Consider the following 26,625-nt stretch of genomic DNA (forward strand, 5'->3'; position numbering starts at 1 on the left):
CAGACTACACATCCAGACTGCTGTTATAGGGAGCTCCACACTACACATCCAGACTGCTGTTATAGGGAGCTCCAGACTACACATCCAGACTGCTGTTTAGGGGGCTCCAGACTACACATCCAGACTGCTGTTATAGAGGGGCTCCAGACTACACATCCAGACTGCTGTTATAGAGGGGCTCCAGACTACACATCCAGACTGCTGTTATAGGGAGCTCCAGACTATACATCCAAACTGCTGTTATAGGGAGCTCCAGACTATACATCCAAACTGCTGTTATAGGGGGCTCCAGACTACACATCCAGACTGCTGTTATAGGGGGCTCCAGACTACACATCCAGACTGATGTTATAGGGTGCCTCCAGACTACACATCCAGACTGATGTTAGAGAGGGCTCCAGACTACAAATCCAGACTGCTGTTATAGGAGGCTCCAGACTACACATCCAGACTGCTGTTATAGGGGGGCTCCAGACTACACATCCAGACTACACATCCAGACTGCTGTTATAGGGGGGGCTCTAGACTACACATCAAGACTGATGTTATAGGGGGCTCCAGACTACATATCCAGACTGATGTTATAGGGTGGCTCCAGACTACACATCCAGACTGCTGTTATAGGGAGCTCCAGACTACACATCCAGACTGCTGTTATAGGGGGCTCCAGACTACTCATCCAGACTGATGTTATAGGGGGGCTCCAGACTACACATTCAGAGATGCTGTTATAGAGGGCTCCAGACTACACATCCAGACTGCTGTTATAGGGGGCTCCAGACTACACATCCAGACTGCTGTTATAGGGGGCTCCAAACTACTCATCCAGACTGATGTTATAGGGGGGCTTCAGACTACACATCCACACTGCTGTTATAGGGGGCTCCAGACTACACATCCAGACTACACATCCAGACTGCTGTTATAGGGGGCTCCAGACTACACATCCAGACTGCTGTTATAGGGGGCTCCAGACTACACATCCAGACTGCTGTTATAGGGGGCTCCAGACTACACATCCAGACTGCTGTTATAGGGAGCTCCAGACTACACTCCAGACTACACATCCAGACTGCTGTTATAGGGAGCTCCAGACTACACATCCAGACTGCTGTTATAGGGAGCTCCAGACTACACATACAAACTGCTGTTATAGACGGCTCCAGACTATACATCCAGACTGCTGTTATAGGGAGCTCCACACTACACATCCAGACTGCTGTTATAGGGAGCTCCAGACTACACATCCAGACTGCTGTTTAGGGGGCTCCAGACTACACATCCAGACTGCTGTTATAGAGGGGCTCCAGACTACACATCCAGACTGCTGTTATAGAGGGGCTCCAGACTACACATCCTGACTGCTGTTATAGAGGGGCTCCAGACTACACATCCTGACTGCTGTTATAGAGGGGCTCCAGACTACACATCCAGACTGCTGTTATAGAGGGGCTCCAGACTACACATCCAGACTTCTGTTATAGGGAGCTCCAGACTACACATCCAGACTTCTGTTATAGGGAGCTCCAGACTACACATCCAAACTGCTGTTATAGAGGGCTCCAGACTATACATCCAGACTGCTGTTATAGGGAGCTCCACACTACACATCCAGACTGCTGTTATAGGGAGCTCCAGACTACACATCCAGACTGCTGTTTAGGGGGCTCCAGACTATACATCCAAACTGCTGTTATAGGGGGCTCCAGACTACACATCCAGACTGCTGTTAGAGGGGGCTCCAGACTACACATCCAGACTGATGTTATAGGGTGGCTCCAGACTACACATCCAGACTGCTGTTATAGGGAGCTCCAGACAACACATCCAGACTGATGTTAGAGAGGGCTCCAGACTACACATCCAGACTGCTGTTATAGGGGGCTCCAGACTACACATCCAGACTGCTGTTATAGGGGGGCTCCAGACTACACATCCAGACTGCTGTTATAGGGGGGGCTCTAGACTACACATCAAGACTGATGTTATAGGGGGCTCCAGACTACACATCCAGACTGATGTTATAGGGGGTTCCAGACAACACATCCAGACTGCTGGTATAGGGGGCTCCAGACTACACATCCAGACTGCTGTTATAGGGGGTTCCAGACTACACATCCAGACTGCTGTTAGAGGGGGGGCTCCAGACTACACATCCAGACTGCTGTTATAGGGGGGGCTCTACACTACACATCCAGACTGCTTTTATAGGGGGCTCCAGACTACACATCCAGACTGCTGTTATAGGGGGCGCTAAAGAAAAATGGTTGATTTGCAGTAATGAGGAGCAGATACTTTTGGTCAGTAGACATGGCGATCCCATTTGCATGGTAGAATCCCGCTGCGACCTCTCTGACCTCTCCTGGACTGTAATACACCACGTTTGCCAATCTCAATCCAAATACCATTTCTACAATTCTCATGATGAAGTCCGAAAAGTAAAAATCAATAGTGGCGTAAAAGCTCTCTGGTCCGACTGGAACTATGTCATTGACACTGAAAGACAAAAAATAGGAAAAGTGCATCAGTCTGAATGTAAGGAGGTGGCGGGGACCCTCACATGCCTCCTCTCTCCTGGACGCTGTTCACGTGATTACGTGTGGCACCTCATTGTTCGCTAATGTTATTGTACTTGTTATGTACTGTAATGAGGTGTATTTGTCATGTACTGTGTATAGGCTTAGGGATAGACTAGGAGAAAATATAGGACCGTTTACAATAGGATAGAACAGAATAGTTCAGTTAGCATAGAGGTTTGTCAGTGGGGAGAAGTTAAAGTAGAGCAGGGCATAACATAGGCATATAATCAGGACACTTCATGGTTAGAGAGCAGAACCGGGCAGCCTTGCCCAGGGCAGGGTGTACAGGCCAGTGGAGAAGACAGTCTGCCAGCTGTGGGGATAGAGCTGCTACAGCAGGAAGGGGCCCCAGGCTGAGGATCGTGTAGGTGGGCACCAGTTTAGGAAGGACCGTCCCAAGAAGGAACCGGGGTCTATGACCGGGGAAGGAGTAGCTGAGATGGCATTCCTGGAACCTTTCCTTATTGGAAACGGACGAGGGGATGGCAGGGAGCTGGTGATACCGAAGGCACGGATGAGACAGATTGTCTACAGATAAGGCAGGTATTGCCAGAAGAAGGAGAGAGACAGAGCTGACAGGAAAGATAGAGGTTGCCCGGAAGGCAGGGAAAGCTCAGAAGATGCCCTTTTGTGAAACCTGTGCTGCAAGTGTGATGGATGCCCTACTGCTTAGTAAAGTTCAACTGTTGGAAAAGAAATGTGTCTGAGATGTTTTGTGGAGCTCAGAAACGTGGACCCAGGGTGACAGAACTTGAGAGGACTCTGACAGTGAATGTAAGTGTACTGCTGTGCATGCTGCACATGCAGAAGGAGGGACATTGTGTTTTATCTGTGGGGCACCAGGGTGTGGAAACACTACAGCCCGTTTGCCATGACTACCACCCTGGCCGCCTTACATGAACATCGGAGGATCTCAGCTGTGCTACTTCTATAAAGGGCTATCCCGCACCACAATATAATAGTGTATCACCATCAGGGTGCCCATACTGGGAGCTGACTCCACCATACGGGACAGGTGCAAAAATAAAAATACACAAGCTACATCAACAGAAAAGTTTAAAAAAAAAAAGTTACAGTTTTCAAAAGATGGTGTAAGAAACGCAAAAAAAAAAATAAAGAACTAAAATAATGGATATGACACTGGGAAGAGGTGTGCGGGGATCAAAAGAGCAAAAAACGAAGCATGGCCCTTCCTGGCTCATAGAGGGGAGTCCCGGCATGGGAACACCAACATTTATAACAGTCGGCGAGTTCTACTCCTCTGATTTCCCTAGTAAAATCTGTCATTTATCCTCCGTACTTGTACAGCGCTGAGTGTTTAATGGTTTTCACGTGGACGAGAACATTTTCCTCCTCCTCATACTTGAATATCTCAACGGTAGACTTGTAATGGGGATGATTCACCACGAAGAGGTAGACCGAGTCATCTGAAACAGAGGGGGACCATTAAGAGACCTGAATAAAAACGCTCCCCCCAGTAAGGCTGAAAATGGAGGTTGGAGCACAATTTTTCTTTTCTCTTTACTCCAAGGTATAAGAGACCCTAAAAAGTAGAGATAAGGGGGCTGCTGCACGTAGGGACCAAACTCTGGAGATTTGCTGTACGGTAGAGATTTTTATACAGTTCTATCTGGAAATTATAAAAAAAAAATATTCACATACAACACAGATAGATCTGAACTTAAAGGGGTTGTAAGGTCTAGAATGAACATAGTCACAGAGCGACTGCAGACTTTCATGTTAGACCAGACTACCCCTTTAAGAAAAAAAACACCCAACGCCAAATGTCTCTTCTGTACAAATACCCATAATATAATTCACAGCCAAAATAATACTCCCATACTATGTTATATAATACCACCATACATGTAATACTAACATGACACTGCCATACCATGTCACATAATACTCCTGCACAGCACCAACAGCATATTACCAGTCAGTGACTAAATGCAAGATAGTTGGTACTCACCATATGATATTCCCATAACTCGCATTAGGGCTACTACATGTAAGCATTATTTGGATGCCATATGGCGGTATTACTTCTCAGTGGCTTCTTCAGGCAATACAGGAACTATAAGTTAATATGCTGCCACCTGGAGGCTGACACTAAGAATACACCTGGGGAAAAAGCTGACAACTCCCCAAGATATTACATCAGGGCAGCCGGTGTCCAGTTAGTGCAAAAGCAGTAAGAGGAGCAAAACCAAGACATCCCCTCCTCAAACAAGGGAGGGCGCTGTGTCCCCCAATAAAAGCTACAAAAAGATTTTACAGAGTACCAAAACTCTTTTTTTCATAGTCACTTCATTGGGGGACATTGGGGCATCCTAATACTGTCCCTTGGGTGGGAAAACTAATGCCAGTCCTGAAGAAGAAAGAATAGCAATCCTCCAGGTTACTACCCGAGTAAGTGTCGCTTGTAGTTCTCTTGTTCTAACACTTGCATCTCCAGCTCCGCAATCATGTGGACAGAAGACTAAGTAGCGGCACCATTGAATATAAGAACAGACGTATGGCGGCATAAGACCCATGAGACTTTTACACCATGAGGGGAAAGAGCTGTACCCTGGCAGGGGTGCCCTAGGAGCAGTGAGACACTGAATATCTGGTTTTCGGCTGCCCTGTGTTCTCTAGTGGGGAGGGGTTAGAAAAAAAGCTAAGATGTATTCTTAGTGTCATCCTCCAGGTGGCAGCATATTAACCCGCAGTTCCTGTGTCCCCAGTGAAACCACTGAGAAATAACTAAAAAGTCATTTCAAATGGCAACTTTATGGCTTTAAGAAACACTAAAAGAAATCAAGGACAGAAAATGTGGTAGTCAGTAATGGTTACTTTTTTAGACCAAGCAGAAGGGAAAAATTATGGAATCACTCAATTCTGTGGGAAAAAATTATGGAATCACCCTGTAAATTTTCATTCCCAAAACTAACACCTGCATCAAATTAGATCTGCTCGTTAGTCTGCATCTAAAAAGGAGTGATCACACCTTGGAGAGCTGTTGCACCTAGTGGACTGACATGAATCATGGCTCCAACAAGAGAGATGTCAATTAAAACAAAGGAGAGGATTATCAAAGTCTTAAAAGAGGGTAAATCATCACGCAATGTTGCAAAAGATGTTGGTTGTTCACAGACAGCTGTGTCTAAAATCTGGACCAAATACAAACAACGTGGGAAGGTTGTTAAAGGCAAACATACTGGTAGACCAAGGAAGACATCAAAGCGTCAAGACCGGAAACTTAAAGCAATATGTCTCCAAAACAGGAAATGCACAACAAAACAAATGAGGAACGAATGGGAGGAAACTGGAGTCAACGTCTGTGACTGAACTGTAAGAAACCACCTAAAGGAAATAGGATTTACATACAGAAAAGCTAATCGAAAGCCATCATTAACACCTAAACAGAAAAAACAAGGTTACAATGGGCTAAGAAAAAGCAATCGTGGACTGTGGTTGACTGGATGAAAGTCATATTCAGTGATGAATCGTGAATCTGCATTGGGCAAGGTGATGATGCTGGAACTTTGGTGCCGTTCCAATGAGATTTTATAAAGATGACTACCTGAAGTGAACATGAAAATTTCCACAGTCATTGATGATTTGGGGCTGCATGTCAGGCAAAGGCACTGAGGAGATGGCTGCCATTACATCTTCAATAAATGCACAAGTTTATGTTGATATTTTGGACACTTTTCTTATCCCATCAATTGAAAGGATGTTTGGGGATGATGAAATCATTTTTCAAGATGATAATGCATCCTGCCATAGAGCAAAAACTGTGAAAACATTCCTTGAAAAAAGACACATAAGGTCAATGTCATGGCCTGCAAATTGTCCGGATCTCAATCCAATTGAAAATCTTTGGTGGAAGTTGAAGAAAATGGTCCATGACAAGGCTCCGACCTGCAAAGCTGATCTGGCAACAACAATCAGAGAAAGCTGGAGCCAGATTGATGAAGAGTACTGTGTGACACTCATTAAAGGGAATCTGTCACCTATTTTTGGGCCTATAAGCTGCCGGCACCGCCATCAGGGGAGGCACTGGACAGGACCGCGACACCCATTGGACCAAAACCAGACCCGGACCACCCCTGGGTGAGTATAATATAACTCTTTTTTCTTCTCTTTCAGGTTATATCGGGAGGCTTATCTACAGCATTACAGAATGCATTACAGAATGCTGTAGATAAGCCCCTGATGGCGGTGCCGGCAGCTTATAGGCCCAAAAATAGGTGACAGATTCCCTTTAAGTCCATGCCTCAGAAACTGCAAGCTGTTATAAAAGCCAGAGGTGGTGCAACAAAATATTAGTGATGTGTTGGAGTGTTTTTTTTGTTGGTTTGTTTTTCATGATTCCATAATTTTTCCCTTCTGCTTGGTCCAAAAAAGTCACCATTACTGACTACCACATTTTTTGTTCTTGATTTCTTTTAGTGTTTCTTAAAGCCAGAAAGTTGCCATTTGAAGTGACTTTAGTTTTGTGCCATGTCTGTGATCTGCTTTTTTCTACAAAATTAAACAACTGAATGAACATCCTCCAAGGCCGGTGAGTCCATAATTTTTGCCAGGGGTTGTACTTATTCCACAACAATAAGAGCCAACAGCAAAAAGTAGTGGTCAAACTTGTCAGCGGGCGAGGAACGGGGCTTGGGATCTGCTCACAAGTTACATAAAGTATAAATCTGCAAAAAAAAGTGCTGCATTCATAAATTCTAGTAGTTCAAGAGCTGAAATCTCCCAACATTCCCTACTAGAATACCCTCAAATGAGTCCAGTACTCTGCCCCCATAGGGACCTCACCTTCTTCATCAATGTACATGCCCATTCCATGAGGGTTGAATGTGGACAAGTCAAACCCTTTACTGATCCGCAGAGTGGATGGACGGAGCGTCTCATCATTCAGGTCCAGAAGTAAAATTTCTCCAGGTCTTTCAGGAGCAAAGCTCACAAATCCAGGAAATTTCAGACCCTAGAAGTACATAAAATGGATTAATATGAAAGATGCAGTATTTAAAGCGTGCCTGCCGTATCCGGGGACTTTTCTGAATAATCGGTTGTGTGTGCTCAGGAGGGAGAACACTATAGTATGCATTGTATGCTGCATTTCCACCATTTTTACCCTCTGCAGGCTCTCTGTAATTTCCAGCTGTCTCTGAGCTAGTGAGTAGAGACCGACTGCTAAGAGGTCTCCCATATACAGCACATACAGACATGACATATTCCTGCTCTCCTGCCTCTATGTAGCACATGTTCAGAAGCAGCAGGATGGTGGAGGACATTATACAACAATATAGAGCAGTGTAGATGTGAATCCAGCTCTGAAACTAGATAAACACTTACCAGGAAACAGAAGTATATACAGCATTTTACAGCTCTACTGTGCAGTGTGTCTGTAAATCCAGCACTGGCTGAGAAAACACTTACTAGAAAACAGCAACATAGGTTTGTACATGTCTGCGCCTACCTCTCTTGCTTCTTTGATTCTAACACTTATCCACCCCTGGAGAGTGGGTGGCCTAGTGCCACTGTGCAGGGAAATACTGTAACGTGGCCAGAGCTGAGATTTGGGATACAATTATTTATTTTCCAAATTGGGGATTATCCTAGACTCCTAAAGGTTAGCTATAAGGTTAAACATAAAGGGATGGCTTATCTTGGCCATATGATATCGCTTATAGGATAGAAATAAATATCCCTTTAAACCTTTAAATGGTTATTTCCAAAGTTAACTACAGACAGTCATAGGGGTCACAAGGATGCAGACTTGCAGGGGAGACGCCCACCACTATTGAACATGAACAGGTTCCAGAGTTTATGACACTCAGGATTTCACCTATTCACCTCTATGTTATCATCAGTGCCAGGACGGGTTTATTCTTAGCACTTGTGGTGGTACTGATCACTGGATGAATCCCTATAATGTGACCCTTGTAATCCCTATTCAGCTGCCCATAGACTTTTTATAAAACCTCACAAACCTCCTCAGTCACAAAAAAAAATTCATATAGTTTATAATAAATATCTAGTAGACATGGGAGAGGGAGAGGAGGGGGATGCAGCTGCAGCTTTTCATTCACTGTTTCAGAATAGTATGAGAAGGGCAGGGGAAAGAGAGCAGCAGGGGGGGGGCAATGTTAATTTGTAGTAATTACTGCGGTATAACATGGCAAAAAAAAACGTCCAGAGCTGCACCTGAAAATTCAACAGCCTCCAGCACTGCCAGAGGCACGGTTTCCAAAGGGGAAATCAAGAACGCGGATGTCTCAGGATTACAGCCCGTAGCCCTTCATTGCTGTGGACTAACAGAGACTTCTGAGATTTCACCATTTAGGTAATATATGGCGGTATTATTTGAACTACTAAACACCAGTATAATTTGGTATTCTGTATGAAAGTATTATGTGAATGTTGTATGGCCATATAAATTGCTTTGTATGACAGTGTTATGTCAGCACTACATGCATTATTATTTGAATACAGTACAGAGGTAATATTTAGACATACTGCGGTTTTATTTTTACACTGATTGATGATATTTGGCTGTGGATATATTGTACAGAATTATACGGCGGTGCTTTGTGAGCACTACGTGCAAGTATTAATAAGATACTATGCGAAAGTATTATTTGGGCATTGTATGGTGGTATTATGTGAGCATAACAAGGTTATATAGACGTTATATAGCGGTATTATTTTAGCACTGAAATATGTCATGTTGTGGATATTGCACTATTATTTGGCATTGTATGGCAGTTCTATGTAACCATCACATGTAAGTATTATTTAGGTACTGCAGAGAAGAATTACATCAGCAATGCACGGCCATATTTGCTTTGTATGGCAGTGTTATGTAAGCACTACATGTAAGTATTACTTGGATACTATATTGAGGTGTTTAGACATCATATAAACTGTATTATTTTGGCACTGAATTATATTATGTTGTGGATATTGAACAGAAGTATTATGTGTCAGTGTTATGTGAGCATTACATGTATTTGGATACTGTATCAAAGTATTTAGATATTATATAGCAATAATATTTAGCAGTGAACTATGTCATGTTGTGGAAATTGCAAAGTATTAGTTTACCTTTCAAAGGGTGTATCATGTGTATGTGTGTGGGGCGAAGTAATCACCGAAAAAGCAGTGCATATATACCAATGTGTTTGCATATGTGACTCACCTGCAGTGAAGTGTGCAATCCTCCAATATGCCTGGAATAGGCTGGGCAAGCACTTGAGCAAGCTGCAAAGACCCCAAGGCAAATACTTGGATTGGTTTGTGATGTCTGTAGGCAGCTTTGTGGTAGTGTGCTTTGGGATAGTGTGCTGCCACCTGCAGGTAATTTGACCTTTCAAAAGGTGTATCATTTGTTTGTGTGGGTGGAGTATGAATGGAGCAAATGTGCAATTCAATAGGCAGTGCATGTTTACAAATGTGTTTGCATATGTGCTTCATCTGCAGTGAAGTGTGCAAAATCCTCCAATTTGGCAAAAATAGGCTGGGCAAGCAGTTCGGCAAGATGAAAAGCCCCAAAGGCAAATGTTTGAATTTGTTTGTGATGTCTGTAAGCAGCTTTGTGGTAGTGTGCTATGGGGTACTGTGGTGCCACCTGCAGGTCATTTTTCCTTACTGCAGTTTTATGAAAAGTAATGTTTAAACTGTATTTTGTGATCAAATCATGGATGTGTGAGTTGTTTGGTTATTTTCTTGCTGAAGGGGGCAAGTTTACCTTTCAAATGGTGTATCATTTGTGTGTGTGGGTGCAGTATGAATGGGGATACAAAGGAATCACTGAAAAAAACAGTGTTTAGAAATAATAGAATAGATTATTTCTTGCATAAACAGCGCCATCCCCATCCACAGGCTGTGTGTGATATTGCAGATCTGATCCTTTACTTCAATCGATCTGGCTTGCAGTACCAGACACAACCCACGGACGAGACTGGCGCTGTTTATGGAAGAAGTTGACTGTTTTTCTAACCCCAGATAAACCCTTTAATTTTGCTAGATAATCCAGTGTACTTACAGAGGTGATGAAGGCCAGACCGTTGGGAAGAATGGCGATGTCCTCAGAGCCATATTCTGCAAGAGTAATCATGAAATAAAGAGGCGTTGGTTGCGTTTTATTTCAATAGCGCACAATGTAGCGCTAAACAATCAGGTTTGTTTTTGTCATGGAAACCATCAACAAGCAGCGGACTTTTCTAATAATGACCAAATATTTAATTTAATCAAGGTTTCCGAAACTGGAAATCTGCCCGAAACTCGGCTCATAAACTGATAAGTACAGGGAATGGTCCTAGAGTCCAATATTTGCACCTCCAATCTAAACTGGGTGTTCCTGCCTATCAGGTATTAGCAACGTGTATTGTGCCAAAACCTTATGGAGTAGAATCAGATTTTTTTTCACAGTAAACTTTATCAGCATGCACAAGAAACAAGTGTAGCCTGACAAAAATGCAGCAAGAAATGCAACAAAAACCAAGCAAAACCTGCTTTATGAGGCAAGTTCCTTACTGCCAAGAGAACAGGGTTTTTTGCAGGAAAAAAAACACGGAAAAAAAACACGGAAAAAAACACCTAGTGTGAACATAGCCTTAGTTTTTTTTTCTTCACTGCATAAATAAGTATAAAGGTGAAGAGGAGTGAAGAACAAAAAAAAGGCAAAAATAAAAAAAGCTTTAGATACAATATTTGAAGGGAATGTGTCAGAAAATAAAAACTTACAGTAAACAGTAGGCTTTGTTACTAGCAGGAATCAAAACACTGTTCTGTAGCAATTACTTCTCAGCAGTCACCGCGGGCAGGACCGGAGCCACGGGCAGGACCACACGTGGTATATGGATAGCACAGGATCCACCATTGACAATATCATCACAGATCATTCCTCCCTCCCTGCGCAATGACTTCTGCACAGACAACAGAGCATGCCCTATACATTCTCCCATAAAAGTCCATCAACCCTCCAATCTATTGTTTCCTATGGTCCATGTGGCCTATGTAAGCATCTCTCTAAATGACAACATCTCAGGTAAGATCAGGTAACATGGGCTACAGAAAATAAAATATCATTACAATACATTCCAGGACTCGCTGCGATCAGCTTCTTATAAGTGGGTTCTCCTGTATAGAAGGGCTCCATATAGTAACCAGTAAATCTCATGATCTAGGTCACAGTGGATTTTGCAGCCACTTACCAATCCCCTTTACGAGCTGGCAATTAGGAAGCTCTATGGGATCGATCTCCCTGGAGAACTGGACTCGACGGCTAGAAAACAAAGGGAGAAGATTCTGCTAAATATATTCAGCATTTGGAATATTTGCACATTTTCTACCAGGATGCTACTTTACATTCACCTTTATATGTATCCACAACATATTTATTTAATATATTATATATTTCTTCAGAATGCAGCTGATTGATGGGATTCTGGACCTGGAGACCCCCACAGATCGCATCGTTCCTGCACAAACTGATGTACCAGCTCAATAGTAAGTCCATGAAGTACAGCCAGGTGCGTGCGCTCCTGTAGAAACTGTGCACTTTAGACTGGGTTTTTTTCTATTGTTGAGGGTCTCAGGACCCAGCCCCCGTCCCCGATCACCAGCACACTGTCACCCAAGTGATCGGGATCCTTTAAAGGGAATCTGTCAAATATTTTTTCATATATAAGATGCGGCTACCGCCATCAGGGGCTTATCTACAGCATTCTGTTAGGCTGAGTGCAGACGTACTTTTTGGCCCTGCGGATTTTTCCGTGCAGAATGGAAGAAATCCGCAGGTCAAATTACCTGCATTTTTCCTGCGGATTTCTTCCATTTTTCATGCGGTTTTCTTGCGGTTTTTGTGCGGTTTTCCATCGCGGTTTTCCCCCTGCGGATTTGGTGACAGGGGAGATGGAAAACCGCACAAAAGAAGTTACATGCTGCGGATTTTGTACCGCGGGAAAACCGTGCGGAAAAATCCGCAGCGTCTGTACAGCGTTTTTTTTTTTAACATTGATTTTAAGGCTACTGTACATCACAATGCAGAAATGCAACGTTTCTGCGCGGTAAAATCCGCTGTGGAACCGCTGCAAATCTGTATCGTGTGCACACAGCCTAAAGCATTCTGTAATGCTGTAGATAATAAGACCCCGATGTAACCCGAAAGAGAAGAAAAATGAGTTATATTATACTCGCCCCGGGTGTGGTCGAAGTCTGATGGGTGTTGCAGTCCGGTGCCTCCCATCTTCTAGTGATGACCTCCTCTTCTTTGTTCCCCGTCGCGGCTCAACAGGGCAGAGCAGAGTGCTGCAGTGCGCAGGGGCCGGGAATGGTCAGAGAGGTCCGGCGCCTGCGCACTGCAGGACTTTACTCTGCTCTCAACAGGGCAGATCAGTGCGCCTGCGCCGGAACCGCGATGGGAAGCAAAGAAGAGGACGTCATCGCTAGAAGATGGGAGGCGCCGGACCGCGACACCCATCGGACCCAAACCGGACCCGGACCGCCCCTGGGTGTGTATAATATAACTCATTTTTCTTCTCTTTCAGGTTACATCGGGGGCTTATCTACAGCATCCTGTAATGACCATGCTCAGCTCCTATTGCTTTGGCTGTACAGGAGAGAGAGGACAGGATATAATCAGTAAAAGGGGTGACAATATGAAGAAAAGCTCCTGTATGTTCCCAGAGTCCCTGTCAGCTGTACAGAGAAAGAGACTGAAGCAACAGACTGTGATTGGTAAAAGGGTGAAAAGGGTGATAACATGAGAAGTTCAGTACTGCACAGAGGTCACAGGAGGCTGTACGGGGAGAACAGGATATAATCAGTAAGAGGAGTGATGATATGAAGAAGAAAAGCTCCTGTACCTCCCCAGGGTCTCTGTCAGCTGTACAAGGAAAGAGATTTCAGTAACAGTTTGGATTGGTTAGAGGGTGATAATATGAATAATAAAAGTACCAGCATTACACAGGGGTCACAGGATAGATGACAGGATGTAATCGGTAAGAGGGGTGATAACATGAAGAAAAGCTCCTGTATCTACCCGGCGTCTCTGTCAGCTGCATAGGGAAAAGAGATGAAGATTAACAGACTGAAAGATAGTGATAACAAGAAGAGAAGTCGTAGTCTCCGGAGAATACACAGGGGACAGCAACAGGTTGTATTTTCAAGTATTTTTCTTCTTACTTGCATTTCAACTTCCCACCTCCACAGAAAATAGATACCTAATCAATTACCAAGTAAATCAAAACACACCAAAAAGACCCTGGTACTATTTACAACAACTTTAATGACTCAATGTTAAAAAGGAGGAGCAAAGTGTAGATGCTCAGATTCTAGGTGTGGAAATGACCCAGAGGATTGATCTATTATATTTCCCTTGGTAGTCAAAGGGTTAAATCTACTGCAAAAAAAACAAAAACGTAGCAAACTAAACTAAAAAAAAACCAGAGCATCCTGGGACATTTCCTGAATGGTTCCCTTTCCCAGCATACCAAACAGATTTTGTAAAAGAATTATGGAACAGATGGAGAAGAGAGACACATGACTGCAGGATCAGACTGCACAAGGTTTGTTTGTGTTCTGTAACCATGGAGACACATAGGTCTGCAAAGAAGCTGTGTACAGAAAACAGAAGGAGGAATTTAAAGAAGTGTATTTAAAAGCATCATATTATTATTTTAATTGACGCACAACAAAAAGTTTTTTGCAATTCCCCCATACACTAATACACAGCCACCCCATTATTACTTTGCAGAGCCGGTATTAGACAGTGCAGCCCCAAATGCTCCCATATTGCACAATCACACAAACATCGCGGTTGCATTTACACGCGCTGATCTCAGGCCACTAGACGAGTGCGGTCGACAATACTGAAGTCATCCGGGGTTTGTTTCCCGGCCTCTTTATAACAACTGTCGATGAATGATGGGGACAGAACTAGTAGATCAATCTCTCCCCATACAGTATCATGTTATCGGCAGCACATCGCCCGAGGCAAACTGAGGAACAAGGATTTTTGTTCCACCATAAACAATCCAATCACCCAATGAATGAGCAGAATTTTGCTTGTTTGTTGGGTTATTGCCGACACCAATGGAAACATTGAACTTCAGACATTTGTAAAATGTGATGCTTTCTCTAAGTTCCACGCTGTGGGGGTCCCAAAGGTTGAGGCCTGTCTATACAGGTAAGCATCTCTGCCTGTTTTTGTTTTTTTTCTCAAATATTGGAGGATTTTTTCCTCTTTCTGAGGTTTTCATGTTAGAGTAGGACTGGCAAGTGTAAGGAACTTTGACGTAGTTTGCCAGCTTCCGTATTATGGCCATAATATTAACCAATACCTTACATATATTGATATGTTTTGTGCACTTTTTATCCTTTCAGGGTGCAGATTGGCCCAAATGGTTCTGTAAACTGTGGCCTCTGTTCACACGGGATGCATTACAGTTAGCACTGGGCAGCCCCCTATATGGTGTTACTAAGAGGCTGTGAACCATATGCTCTGCATTCCCTGTGTGAACACTGCCTCATACGGATTATTTTTTTGCACTGGTGTGCCACACGGCCAATCCCTGATTGTAGGCTCGCTGTCTCATTTGGTATTTTTGCACCTGTGCAGCTGCCATTTTACTTGGGTCAGCTGCACCCTGTTAGTGCATTTGTATTGAGGCCTGTCTATACAGTAAGCATCTCTGCCTGTTTTTGTTTTTTTCTCAAATATTGGAGGATTTTTTTCCTCTTTCTGGGGGTCCCAATGGTGCACTGGCTTTTATTCGGGTGCCATAGTAAATAAAATCGGTCTGGCCGCCTCTTCAACTACAATTACACGGCAATCGATACTGACCGTAGGTGAATCAGGGGCCACTTATACGACCTCACTAGGGTCCATTTTTAATGGGGGGGGGGTTACGCTCGGTATTCTAGCCATTAGATTAAGAGAAAAAATAGATTTCCTGATCTGCGAAAGCCATTAGTGCCCTCCGTGTGTATTTCCAGCAGGAATATCCTGTACTGTGACTTGTGTGTCAGATGTTTGATGAGAACTGCTGCCCAAGGTACAAAGACAAAACTTAAGGTGCAGCAAGACTTTCACCCAGAGCCAACCGCTCAGGGCGTGCACCGTGCAATAGCTCCTGGCGACCTGTGCCCATATCTAAAAGGTGGGGCAACATACTGGACAATCACTGCAGAACTACAAGTCTCAGCCTGCCTACAAAACATCAAGTCACAGCAACTAGGAACCTTAAAAATTGCAAGCTATTTCCTGGTCTATTGCTCTTCATCTGTTGGTGAACTACAAATCCCAGCATTGCAAAGGAAGGAACAGTGATACCAAGAGAGTTCTCTTTGGTTTTTGTTAAGGCCTCCAGTTTTTTGCCATCAGTCTCAATCCGTCGCTTTTAGAAAAAAATGGATCCAGCGACTGATGACGCTGGATCCGTTTTTTTTTCTCATAGACTTGTATTAGTTACTGATTGCGTCGGATGGCCTCACGTTTCGTTCGTTGCTCTCTGGATCCGTCGGAAATTTTGTGTCCGTCGGGCGGAGACGACGGACAAAGTAACGTTTTTTGTCTCCGTCGAAAAGTCGGACAACGACGGATCCAGCGTCGTCCATTGTTGGCTGTAATGGAGCCTATGGGTGCAGGATCTGTCGCTGTTCGTCAAATGACGGAATCCAGCGACGGATTCTGTTTTTTTAAACTGAGCATGCTCCAATATTATTACCAGGCAGGGCAGTCGGATCCAGTGAAAAAACGGATCCGTGGCATCAGTTTTTCACACTCTGCGACGGATGCGTTTTTTTTCCAAAACTGCTGGATTGCGACTGACACCAAAAAACTGATGTGTAACAGTAGCCTAAGGCTACTTTCACACATCAGGTTTTCGGCGTCAGGCGCGATCCGGCGTCGTGCCGGAACGCCGGATCCGGCAAATGTTTAGTAAAACCGGATGTGACGGATCCGGTTTTCTGCCGGATCCGTCTTTTTCTTGACAGACAAAACCGGATCCGTCTCATCCGGTTCATCCGTTTTTCTATCCGTTTTTCGACGGATTACGCCGGATCCGGTTTTTAAAATTGACCCTTGTGGCCTTCCGAACGGGATTGGCTACTGGAAAACTATATATAGCATGTTCCTACAGCCCTTCTTTGACAGGTTGTAGAGGAGAAAGTGCAGGTTGGAGAGAAGAGCAAGTTTACTGGCGAAGATGGATGTTGTCATTGGAAATATTTTGAAGAATTTGGCGGATTTTATAGCGGAGGCGAATCGTTTGAGGGTGATTGTTCTGGAGAAGGAGAGAGCGAGACAGCAGCGCATCAGGCATCGTAGACGACGTTTGTGGATCCACCCCATCACAGCCAAGAGAATGACGCGTGGGGTCTATTCTACACTATGCATGGACCTTCGACGAAACCCGGATAAATTTTTTGGATATGTTAGGATGAAAATGGAGAATTTTGATTACTTGGTGGAGCGCATTGCACACCTCATAAGAAAAGCGGACACCTATTGCCGCTTCTCTGTTTCACCCGCAGAGCGTCTGATGGTGACTTTAAGGTAAGCCACATTTATTGGATATGATCGCATCAGAGCACACTTTCACTGCAATCTTGTTGGTGGTAATTTGTATCTCCAAGTGTTAGGTCAGTTTTGGTATGTAATGCTGTGATTTAAAACTAATTTATTGTTTGTTAATTCCCCACAGATTTCTTGCAACTGGAGAATCCCTTTCGTCACTGCATTTCCAGTACAGACTCAGGATTTCCACCATATCTGGAATTGTGAAGTACACATGCCGTGCACTGTGGGACTCCTTAGCTGAAGAGTTTTTACCAGAGCCCACAACAGAGAGGTGGATTGAAATTGCTGACAAGTTTCAACAGATATGTCAGTTTCCCAACTGCTTGGGCGCTGTGGACGGGAAACATATCCGCATTGTAAAGCCAGCCGGATCGGGATCGGAATATTTCAATTACAAGAAATATTTTTCAATTGTCCTCATGGCCATCGCTGACGCGGAATACAAATTTATTGCGGTTGATATTGGGGCCTATGGCCGCTCCAATGACTCTTAAGTTTTCAAACTGTCTGCCATGGGGCGTAAACTGTATGGAAACACCTTCCAGTTCCCACCACCTAGACCGCTGCCGCAAACATCTGGTCCACCTATGCCATTTGTCTGTGTAGGGGATGAAGCCTTCCAGCTGTCAGAACACCTTTTGAAACCGTACTCTAGCAGAGGATTGACAAGACCAAAACGCATTTTTAATTACCGCCTCACAAGAGCAAGAAGAATGGTTGAATGTACCTTTGGTATTCTGACAGCCAAATGGCGGGTCCTATTGACTGCGATCAACCTCAAGACAGAAACTGTGGATGAGGTGATCAAAGCGTGCGTGGTACTCCACAATTTTGTTATATGCAAGGAACCCATTTCCATTGAGGACACCTCTGAAGAAACCACCTTGCAAGATTACCATGACATTACCACTAGAAGTTCTGTGACGGTTTCAGTAATGAGGGACAATTTTGCACTATACTTTATGTCACCTCAAGGCAGAGTACACTGGCAGGATGACAGAGTGTGAAAGATTTGTGCCCAACCAAACTTGTGTACCTTCTGTACCAACAGTATATACCTTTGCCAACCAAAGTTGGCTATCTTGTCATGGTCTCTATTTTTAGCTTTAGGCCACAGGTGTGTACCTGGTTGTGTTTTATGCAAAGTATTTCACCTTTTAACAAAAGTTGTGTACATTGTTCGGAAATCACCAACAATAAACACAACTTTTTAGGTGAAATACTTTGCTTCAAACACAACCAGGAACACAACTGTGGCAAAAAGCTAAAATTTACCCACAGTTATATACCTAGTTTTGAATACCATTTCACCTTTTAAATACCCTGTATTTAACCTTTTTCGCCGCAGAAAGAAATGACAGACAACCAGTGTAAAATAATTTAACTTTTATTGAAAAATGTTTTTTTTAGTAAATTTTTTTTAAAATTTTAATAAACATGTTTAATAAAAATTTGAAACTATAAAACTGAAACCATAAAACTGGTCATTTTTATTTAAATACACACATTATAATTCTGTGTAGTGTGTGGTGGAAATACTGCTGTAGGGGCTGCGGGACACTTCGACACTGGGAGTGTGGAGAGAGGACTGGGATCGTTGTGGGGAAGGAACAGTTAGAGGTGAAGGTGTGGAAAAAACTACTGAATGGGTGGACATGTGGGAAGCAGAAGAGGTGGTGGGTGGTGGAGTGGAGGGTTGGGCAGGGACTGTAGGAGCAGATGATGTTGATGGCAAGTTGTATGGGGAAGGAGTTTGGTACGGGGCAGGTTGCTGGAAGTGGGGAGATGTCTGGTACGGGGCAGGTTGCTGGAAGTGGGGAGATGTCTGGTACGGGGCAGGTTGCTGGAAGTGGGGAGATGTCTGGTACGGGGCAGGTTGCTGGAAGTGGGGAGATGTCTGGTACGGGGCAGGTTGCAGGTACTGTGGAGGTTGCTGGTACTGGTGAGGTTGCTGGTGCTGGGGAGGTTGCTGGTGCTGGGGAGGTGGATGGTGCTGGGGAGGTGGATGGTGCTGGGGAGGTGGATGGTGCTGGGGAGGTGGATGGTATGTAATAGGAGGGGGAGGATGGAAAGTGGCTGGAGGTGGATGGTATGTAATAGGAGGGGGAGGATGGAAAGTGGCTGGAGGGGGTGTAGATGTAATAGGAGGGGGAGGATGGAAAGTGGCTGGAGGGGGTGTAGACGTAATAGGAGGGGGAGGATGGAAAGTGGCTGGAGGGGGTGTAGATGTAATAGGAGGGGGAGGATGGAAAGTGGCAGGAGGGGGTGCAGGTGGAGGAACTACTGTGGTGGGAGGAGGAGGAGGAGGTTGGGAGGTAACTTGCTGGAGAGCAGCGTGGCATGAATGCATTACATGCATCTGCTGGGCAGGAGAGAGCGTTTCCATGCGCTCCACAACAGACCTGAAAAAGGTGTGGTTTGGCGAAGATCTTGCTTCTGAATGCATGGTTTGCAGAAGTGTCTTCACCTCCAGAATGCTGGAGTTGATCTGCTGATAGCCTGCGGAGATTTGCTCTGACAAGACTTTTAGACAGTTCTGGAAAGATGCATTCAGATGCAAGAACTCTGGCGCATAAGTCTTTTCCTGACCCCTCTGCCGCTGCCGCCCAGTACCCGCAGGTGTACTAGAGGCGGCAGGGGCAGAAGGGTGGGGTAAAGGGAAAGCGATCTCCTCACCAGCAGCTTCATGTAATGTAGGCGGCCACGATGCTCCTGTGCTGGTGGATGGGACAGATGGGTCGAATGTGTGGGAAGGCTGGGAAGGTGCAGATGTACCGGGGCGGTCGAAGTGTCCCTCGGTGCCGGTCTCCTCAGGGATCGCCTCAGAAGGGTCCAATCGTGCCGGCTCCCGAGTGCTGCTCACCGTGCTGTGGAATAAAGAGAAAAAAAAACAATTAAAATACTGACATGGTATGGCCCTGGCTGAAAAAAAAATTTACATCTAACATTTTTTTTCACATGTGGTGTGTAATATTTACCTTCTGGTGACCATTGTTTCCCGGAGGAACGACAGGGCTTCTGCGTACTTGTACTTGCTCCTGCGTCCTCCAGATCCACTCGGGGCCCGCATCTCTTTATTGAACTCCTTCTTGAAATGATCCCTCACAGATCGCCACCGCTTCACAATTCTGTTCCCTGAAACGAGAAAGGAGTGGTTAGTATACAACATCAGTGTTTCCCAAACTCCAGTCCTCATGGTCCCCAGGGGTCATGTTTTCAGGATTTCCATAGTAAATAGAAATCCTGAACACATGATCCGTGGGGACCACGAGGACTGGAGTTCGGGAAACACTGGTTTAAATCAAGCAACCGGTACTGTATATACTTACGCTCTGTAATCTGGGCCCGAACATCGAGGTCCTCCCAGCGGCCCACAAGGAGCGAACAGATTTCCTCCCAGAGTCGTCGGGTAACGATCAGGTCAGCGTGGCGGCGGTCAGCCATATTCCAGAGCGGCTCCCTTTCTCTGACGAGATCGATGAGGCGGTCCACATCAATCCCTCCATCCTCACCGTCAGAGTCGGGAGCACGCTGTGAAGGCTGTTAAAGAAAAAGACAAAAATAACATAATTAGCCTCCACAAAAGAAATGAAATAAAAAGTGCAAAAAAACAAAGCAAAAATATTTATACTTACACGCTGGTGACCGCCGCGTTGCTGTCGCCGACGACCCTGGGAGGCACTGCGAGCACCTCTTGGCCAAGCACCAGATTGGGAAGACTAGAGAAGAAAACAAAAAAAGTTATGTCTTTGGATGTAGGCATTTGTTTGCTGTGTGTGGTCTGCAGAACATTGTTTTCTATGTGTTGTGTGTAGTGTGATGTTGTGTTTCTGCGTTTGATGCAAAAAACTTACCAATTGTGAGCCCACTCCAGGTGTCTGTCCACCCCTTCCTTCTTCTTCTGGGAGCTCCTCTTCATCTTGTGATTCCTGTTTTGAAATAAAAGGCCATGAATAGACATATATTACAGAGAAGATGGATTTTGGAAATAAAAACTTACCGTCAAACGCTGACGATGCGAGGGAGGGCTCCCAGAAGATGATGGGTCTTCCTGGTGGCCACACTCCATGCCTGTGGGTGGTGTTCCAGCTGCTGCCATTGCTGCTGCTGCTGCTGCTGCATCTATTGGGCGGCTGTTGAATAAAGAGAAACAAAGGGCCAATGAATATCTTGATATTCAATAGCCCTAGTTTGGAGGAATGGGGGATTTGATAATTACCGTCTCTCATCTGCTGCTGGACTCCCCTCCCGTTGTTCAGCATGCTGCTCCAATTGGGGTGGTGCTGATGGTGCTGCTGCAGATGTCTCCTGCCTTCTCCTGCGCCTGGTTGCTGTCTTGGGTGGCATGTTGGGTGTGGCTGTGGGTCCCACTGTCTTGCTTTTATATATGTCTTGTGGGCAGAGCTACTGAGCATGCTCAGACCAAAAAACCGGATCCGGCCGCCGGATCCGGCTTTCGCCGGATCCGGCGCATTGCGGCGCTCATAGGCTTTCATTGTGTGAAAAAGCCGGACGCGCCGGATCCGGCGTGTCCGGCTTTTTCGCCGGAGACAAAAAACGTTACAGTAGACGTTTTTTCCAGACGCCGGATCGCGACACATTGCGACACATTGCCGGATCCGGCGAAAACCGGATGAAACGCATGGCCATCCGGCGCGATCCGGCGCAAATGCAAGTCAATGGGGGGGGAACCGGATCCGGCATTGCATTTCGCCGGATCCGGTTTCTGTCAAAAGCGCCGGATCGCGCCTGACGGCGAAAACCTGATGTGTGAAAGAGGCCTTAGTTTGACCTCCTAGAACAGACGATGCAGGGTCTACACCAGTGCGGCCAGCATACACTGGGAGTTTTTGAGTCACAGGTTGGAGACCACCGGTGGACAGTGTATGTAATGATGAGAGGACTAGAAGTCTCAGACTGCCTTGAAAAAGTCGGAAAGAATCTGACAAAGGAATCACAAATGACCATGAGTGCCCCTTTCCCTTCATTAGTTGTTCACTTCACCTACAGCATGCTGGGACTTGTAGTTACACAACAGTATGTTGTATTTTATTCATCTCTCCAAGCTGTTGCAGAACTACAAATCCCAGCAAATCCAAGTATAAAAGGATGAAGTCTGGATGGCTAGATCAGTTTTTAGAAGTATTATAGTAAGGATCTAGTGGTGGTCTTCCCACTGTACCCCTCCCAGGTTATCCTGACAGCTGCATGCTGCTGACTGTATTTCCCTCTAATTTATTGTATTCCAAGGTAGACTGTGGGAGGAAGGAAGGGGGAACTATAAGACCCAGCAGAGAAGCATACTGGGACTGATGATTCTACAAGATAGAAGCAACAATGTTTTTCTTTGTTTAATCAAAGTGAAAAAATAAATACTACAACACAAAGAGATACAATGTATCAGCCCCCTCCCCATTCTCAAGCATTTCTAAGTTAGGGAAAAGTTACAAAACTTTTAATAGTATATCCACAAGCTATAAGTTTACTTACCTGAATTTCAGCAGTCTCTCCCCCAGAGCAGCCAGGAGGACCCCAATAACAGCCAGTTTGAGCAGAGCCCCCATAGCTGCAGAGACTTCACTGGCAGCAACCTGTGTCCTGGACTGTAGGTAGGAGTGAGAGCAGTTATCTGTAACACACCCACTGGGTGCTGCTGCTGCTGCTGCTGCTGCTGGGGTGTCCAGGCTATGTGATCCGCGCATAAGTGCAATGCCAGAATCCCCCCCAACTAAGTCCAAACTTTTCCCAAAGTTCCTAAACTTATTTTCTGTTGCATTGGAGAAGCTGCGAGCAGCAGTGACCCTGTCACCATGATCAAATACGGAAATTATTAATAGAGGGGGATTTCACAATGTCTAGGCGGCAATTGTCCGAAGGCATCATTTCTCACCAGCTTCCAAAGACTGGATCCCCCAATAGAAACCTAAGAGCAGAGCAAGTCCTTCACTGCTTTGGACAAGCAGAAATTTACCGTACTTTTTGGCCGCTAAATGGCATTTTTAGTTTTATTTCATGACTGATATGGTGGTAGAAATACAGTATATAGCAGTGTTATGGGGGCGCTCTGCTGTTTGTCAATATTATTTAGGCGTTGTTCTGTCCTCACTAAATTAACCGGAATTCATGTAGCTTATACAGGCAGCTAAGCCGCTATACCGGGGGTCCAATAAGGAGACTGTAGGTTGAATCTATGCTTTATTGAACGTAGTGGTATATTGATGTGGTGAAACTACAAGTAAAACATATAAATACAATCAGTACTGGGTTCATAGGAATACATAATATGCATAACATAGATTATCTGCACTAATAGCTAACCAGGGGAGAGCTAACTAAAGGGAGCTTTACACATAGCGATATCGCTAGCAATATCGCTAAAGAGTCACCGATTTTGTGACGCAGCAGCGATATGGCTAGTGATATTGCTACATATGATAATTACCTCCAACTGGCTCCCCCGCTGGCTATCGCTGATCGCGCGAGATCGGCCTGGGCCATTTCTCTTCGTCGGCTTCCTGCTGGTGCCGATGAGCGAGCCATGGATGCAGGTGGAAGACGTCACCCTCACTGCGTGTGACAGGTAAGTATCGACCACCGACCGCTGCTGCATCGCTAGTGAGATCTGCCTGTTTGGCAGCTCACTAGCGACCATTTAGCGATGCACCAGCGATCCTGACCGGGTCATATCGTGGTCTGGATCGCTGGTGCATCATTAAATGTAAAGGGGCCTTAAGCAGGGTAGTATGAGATAGGAATTAGATATAGGAAGCGTGATTACCTACCAGCGATGCTGACACAAGGGGAGCAGAGAAATGAGATGTTCACAGGAAGCAGGCATGAGAGAAAATGGAGGACTGGAGGGAAAAATGGGGGCTGGAAAAAACATAATCCTTTGCAAACTTACCAGGGTGCTTTGCAAGCTTTCCCAGAATACATTGTGAATGGAGGGAAAGCAAAACGAAAGTAAAATAGAATAACACTGCAGTTATGACTTTGGTCAGTAGATGGAGCCAAAAATACAGAAAACAGTAAAATATATAGAAACCTGTACATTCTATACATTACAGCAAATAACAGTATATTTCCAGACAATCAAATATTGGATTAAATGTCGGAGACAGAACAGGCGTTATTGATCATTAAATGGCAGTCGCATGCTTATTATATGTAATATTATGCCTAGATCGCACAATGTATTATTTTGGAGCAATCTTCCAGAAATGTGGCATTTTTACAGTGTTAGGGCATGTTTTCACATGGCGCATTACATCCGGATTTGCTGCGGATTGAACGCTGCATACAGCCATAGCGTTTAATCCGCAGCGTCCAGATGTTCCAGCATAGTGGAGGGGATTTTATGAAATCCCATCTCCACTATGCTTCCTAATACGCGGGTGACACACCCACGAAACCGGACATGCGTTGCGTCTTTTTGACCGCAGCATGTCTCCGCAAGGTAAATAGGCTACTCTATGGATACGATGCGGCGATTCCGGATGTGTTCAATGAGCACATCCGGTATCACCGCATGTACAACAGGGGGCGACGCTTTGGGCGGAGAGGGCTTTCCGATCCGTCCGAAGCGCAAGGAATGCGCTACGTGGAAACTCACCTTTAGGGTATAATCTGCTCAAAAATACAAATAAAAAACACTTTAAACACTTATTGATTTTTAACGAGAAAATGCTCCTATAGTGCACATGGTGCATTATTTGCGGCATTTCCCATTAAAATAAATAGCTTATTCACAGACTTTATAAGCAATGTTCACACGGAGATTTTTGAGGCGCTCAAAAAGAAAAGAATATTTTAAATGGAAACTGCTGCTGGGAACTCTCCTTTGGGGGTGGGGAGTTTTTGGAGGAGTATTTCTTTTTCCTGAAATGTTTTTGAAAATTTTTTAAAGAGTTGTTTTCCCTGAAATTTTTCTTTACATTTGCCTGTTTTGGGGTGTGTGTACATACCCCGTATTTCACATTCGGGTCCGCTCCACAACCCACTTTAAAAAGCACTAACTACAGTAAATAGAATAAAGAATGAATCGCTATTCCTGGATGCGGGTTCCTCAGAGGCATCAGTGTCCCTGCTTGCAGCTTCATCAAGGGACTCAATGTGTCACGGATGTTGCACTGCATTTGTCTACAGGAGGTCTCAGTTGTTTGCTTTGCAGACTAGTGGCCACCTCCCCCGGTGCTAATGACCACATCTGGGCCTGGGTGTTTATAACTCCCAACTTCCTGTTGGGAGTTGTGGGTGATATTTTCTATTTGCAGTTATCTGGTGAAGCTTCAGCAGTCGGCTAGCGTCCTCTTGGAGTTTGGAGGGCATCGATGTTTCTCTTTGAGTCTACTCAAGCTAAGTTTCCCCCTTGTTTCATTTATCCTTGCTGTCTTTAGTGTTTGTGGGATTGACTAGTGCTTATCCTGTCCTTTCCGGTGCAGGGCTTATCGTCACACAGGGATTAGGTATCCTGCTCGGCAATAGGTGCAGAACCTATAGAGGGACGATAGGGCAGACAGGGTGATGTTAGATCTGTCTTGGGGGTCTCCACTTCCCCCTTCCCTAGTGTTTGGTCTTCCTTCCCCTTATCCCTTTGTGTTGCACTTACTCTGTCCTACACAATGTCCCTGTTTTCAGCTTTCTCAGGGGTATCAATATCCCTGTATGTAGCTTCCTCAGAGGCATCAGTGTCCCTGTTTGAAGCTTCCTCAGGGGTATTGCTAGAAGCTTCATACAGGTATGGCAATACTCATAAGGTTTTCTGCTCCCCCACATTCCACCACTGCTCCCATTATTTTTTTTTTAAATAATATTTTATTTGCACTCTTCTATACAAGTTTTGTGTTACCTATAAATTCTATTAATTGATTATTGGCATTTTTTGTATTAGTGCATTTTATGTTTTTTGCTTCTTGTGAGTTATAAAGTTATAACTTTTTATAAAATGATATTCAGATCAGTGGTGATATCATTTCTCATTATGTGGGAGATATACTTTATCTTATTAGGGTGCTACCTCCTTTTTTGTTTTTTTTTATTGTTTTGGACTTGTTGGCTTAGGCATATTTTTAATGAAACTCATCTGTTATAGATGGAGCGGCACCCGCCAAGTATTGTAGCATCATGTTTTGTGGTGGAGATTGACGTCTTGGGGGTGGGGGCGGTTTTGTCTCAAGGGCCTGCCACCTTGACCAATCTGAGACCATGCGCCTTCTTCTCCAAGAAGTTCTCCCCAGCGGAAAGAAATTATGACGTGGGTAATCAGGAACTTATTGCGATCACGTTGGCTTTTTTAGAATGGAGGCATTTTTTTGGAGGGTGCGGTTCATCCCATTACTGTAGTTACTGATCACAAGAATCTAGTGTATATTAAGTCTCCTAAAAGGTTAACCCCTAGGCAAGCTAGATGGTCACTTTTTTTCCCCGGTTCCAGTTCTCGATCACCTTTAGTCCGGGATCTAAAAA

At 44.8% G+C, this 26,625-nt stretch overlaps 1 protein-coding gene across 1 annotated transcript in view; it reads right to left on the reverse strand.

Annotated features, from left to right (window-relative positions):
- Positions 1 to 22,963, reverse strand: part of LOC141095768 (serum paraoxonase/arylesterase 2-like) — a 28,970-nt gene extending 6,007 nt beyond the window's left edge. The window contains exons 1-6 of the mRNA XM_073582071.1: positions 22,651 to 22,963; positions 11,789 to 11,859; positions 10,618 to 10,673; positions 7,386 to 7,554; positions 3,880 to 4,006; positions 2,296 to 2,496 (exon numbers count right to left, since the gene is read on the reverse strand). Coding sequence (XP_073438172.1) covers positions 2,296 to 2,496; positions 3,880 to 4,006; positions 7,386 to 7,554; positions 10,618 to 10,673; positions 11,789 to 11,859; positions 22,651 to 22,862 — 836 coding nt within the window. The 5' untranslated portion in view covers positions 22,863 to 22,963. The remainder of the gene's footprint in view (positions 1 to 2,295; positions 2,497 to 3,879; positions 4,007 to 7,385; positions 7,555 to 10,617; positions 10,674 to 11,788; positions 11,860 to 22,650) is intronic.
- Positions 22,964 to 26,625: the final 3,662 nt, after the last annotated feature.

The sequence above is a fragment of the Dendrobates tinctorius genome, unplaced genomic scaffold (assembly GCF_039654945.1).
Source record: "Dendrobates tinctorius isolate UK_male_01 unplaced genomic scaffold, ASM3965494v1 ptg000070l, whole genome shotgun sequence".
Lineage (NCBI taxonomy): Eukaryota > Metazoa > Chordata > Amphibia > Anura > Dendrobatidae > Dendrobates > Dendrobates tinctorius.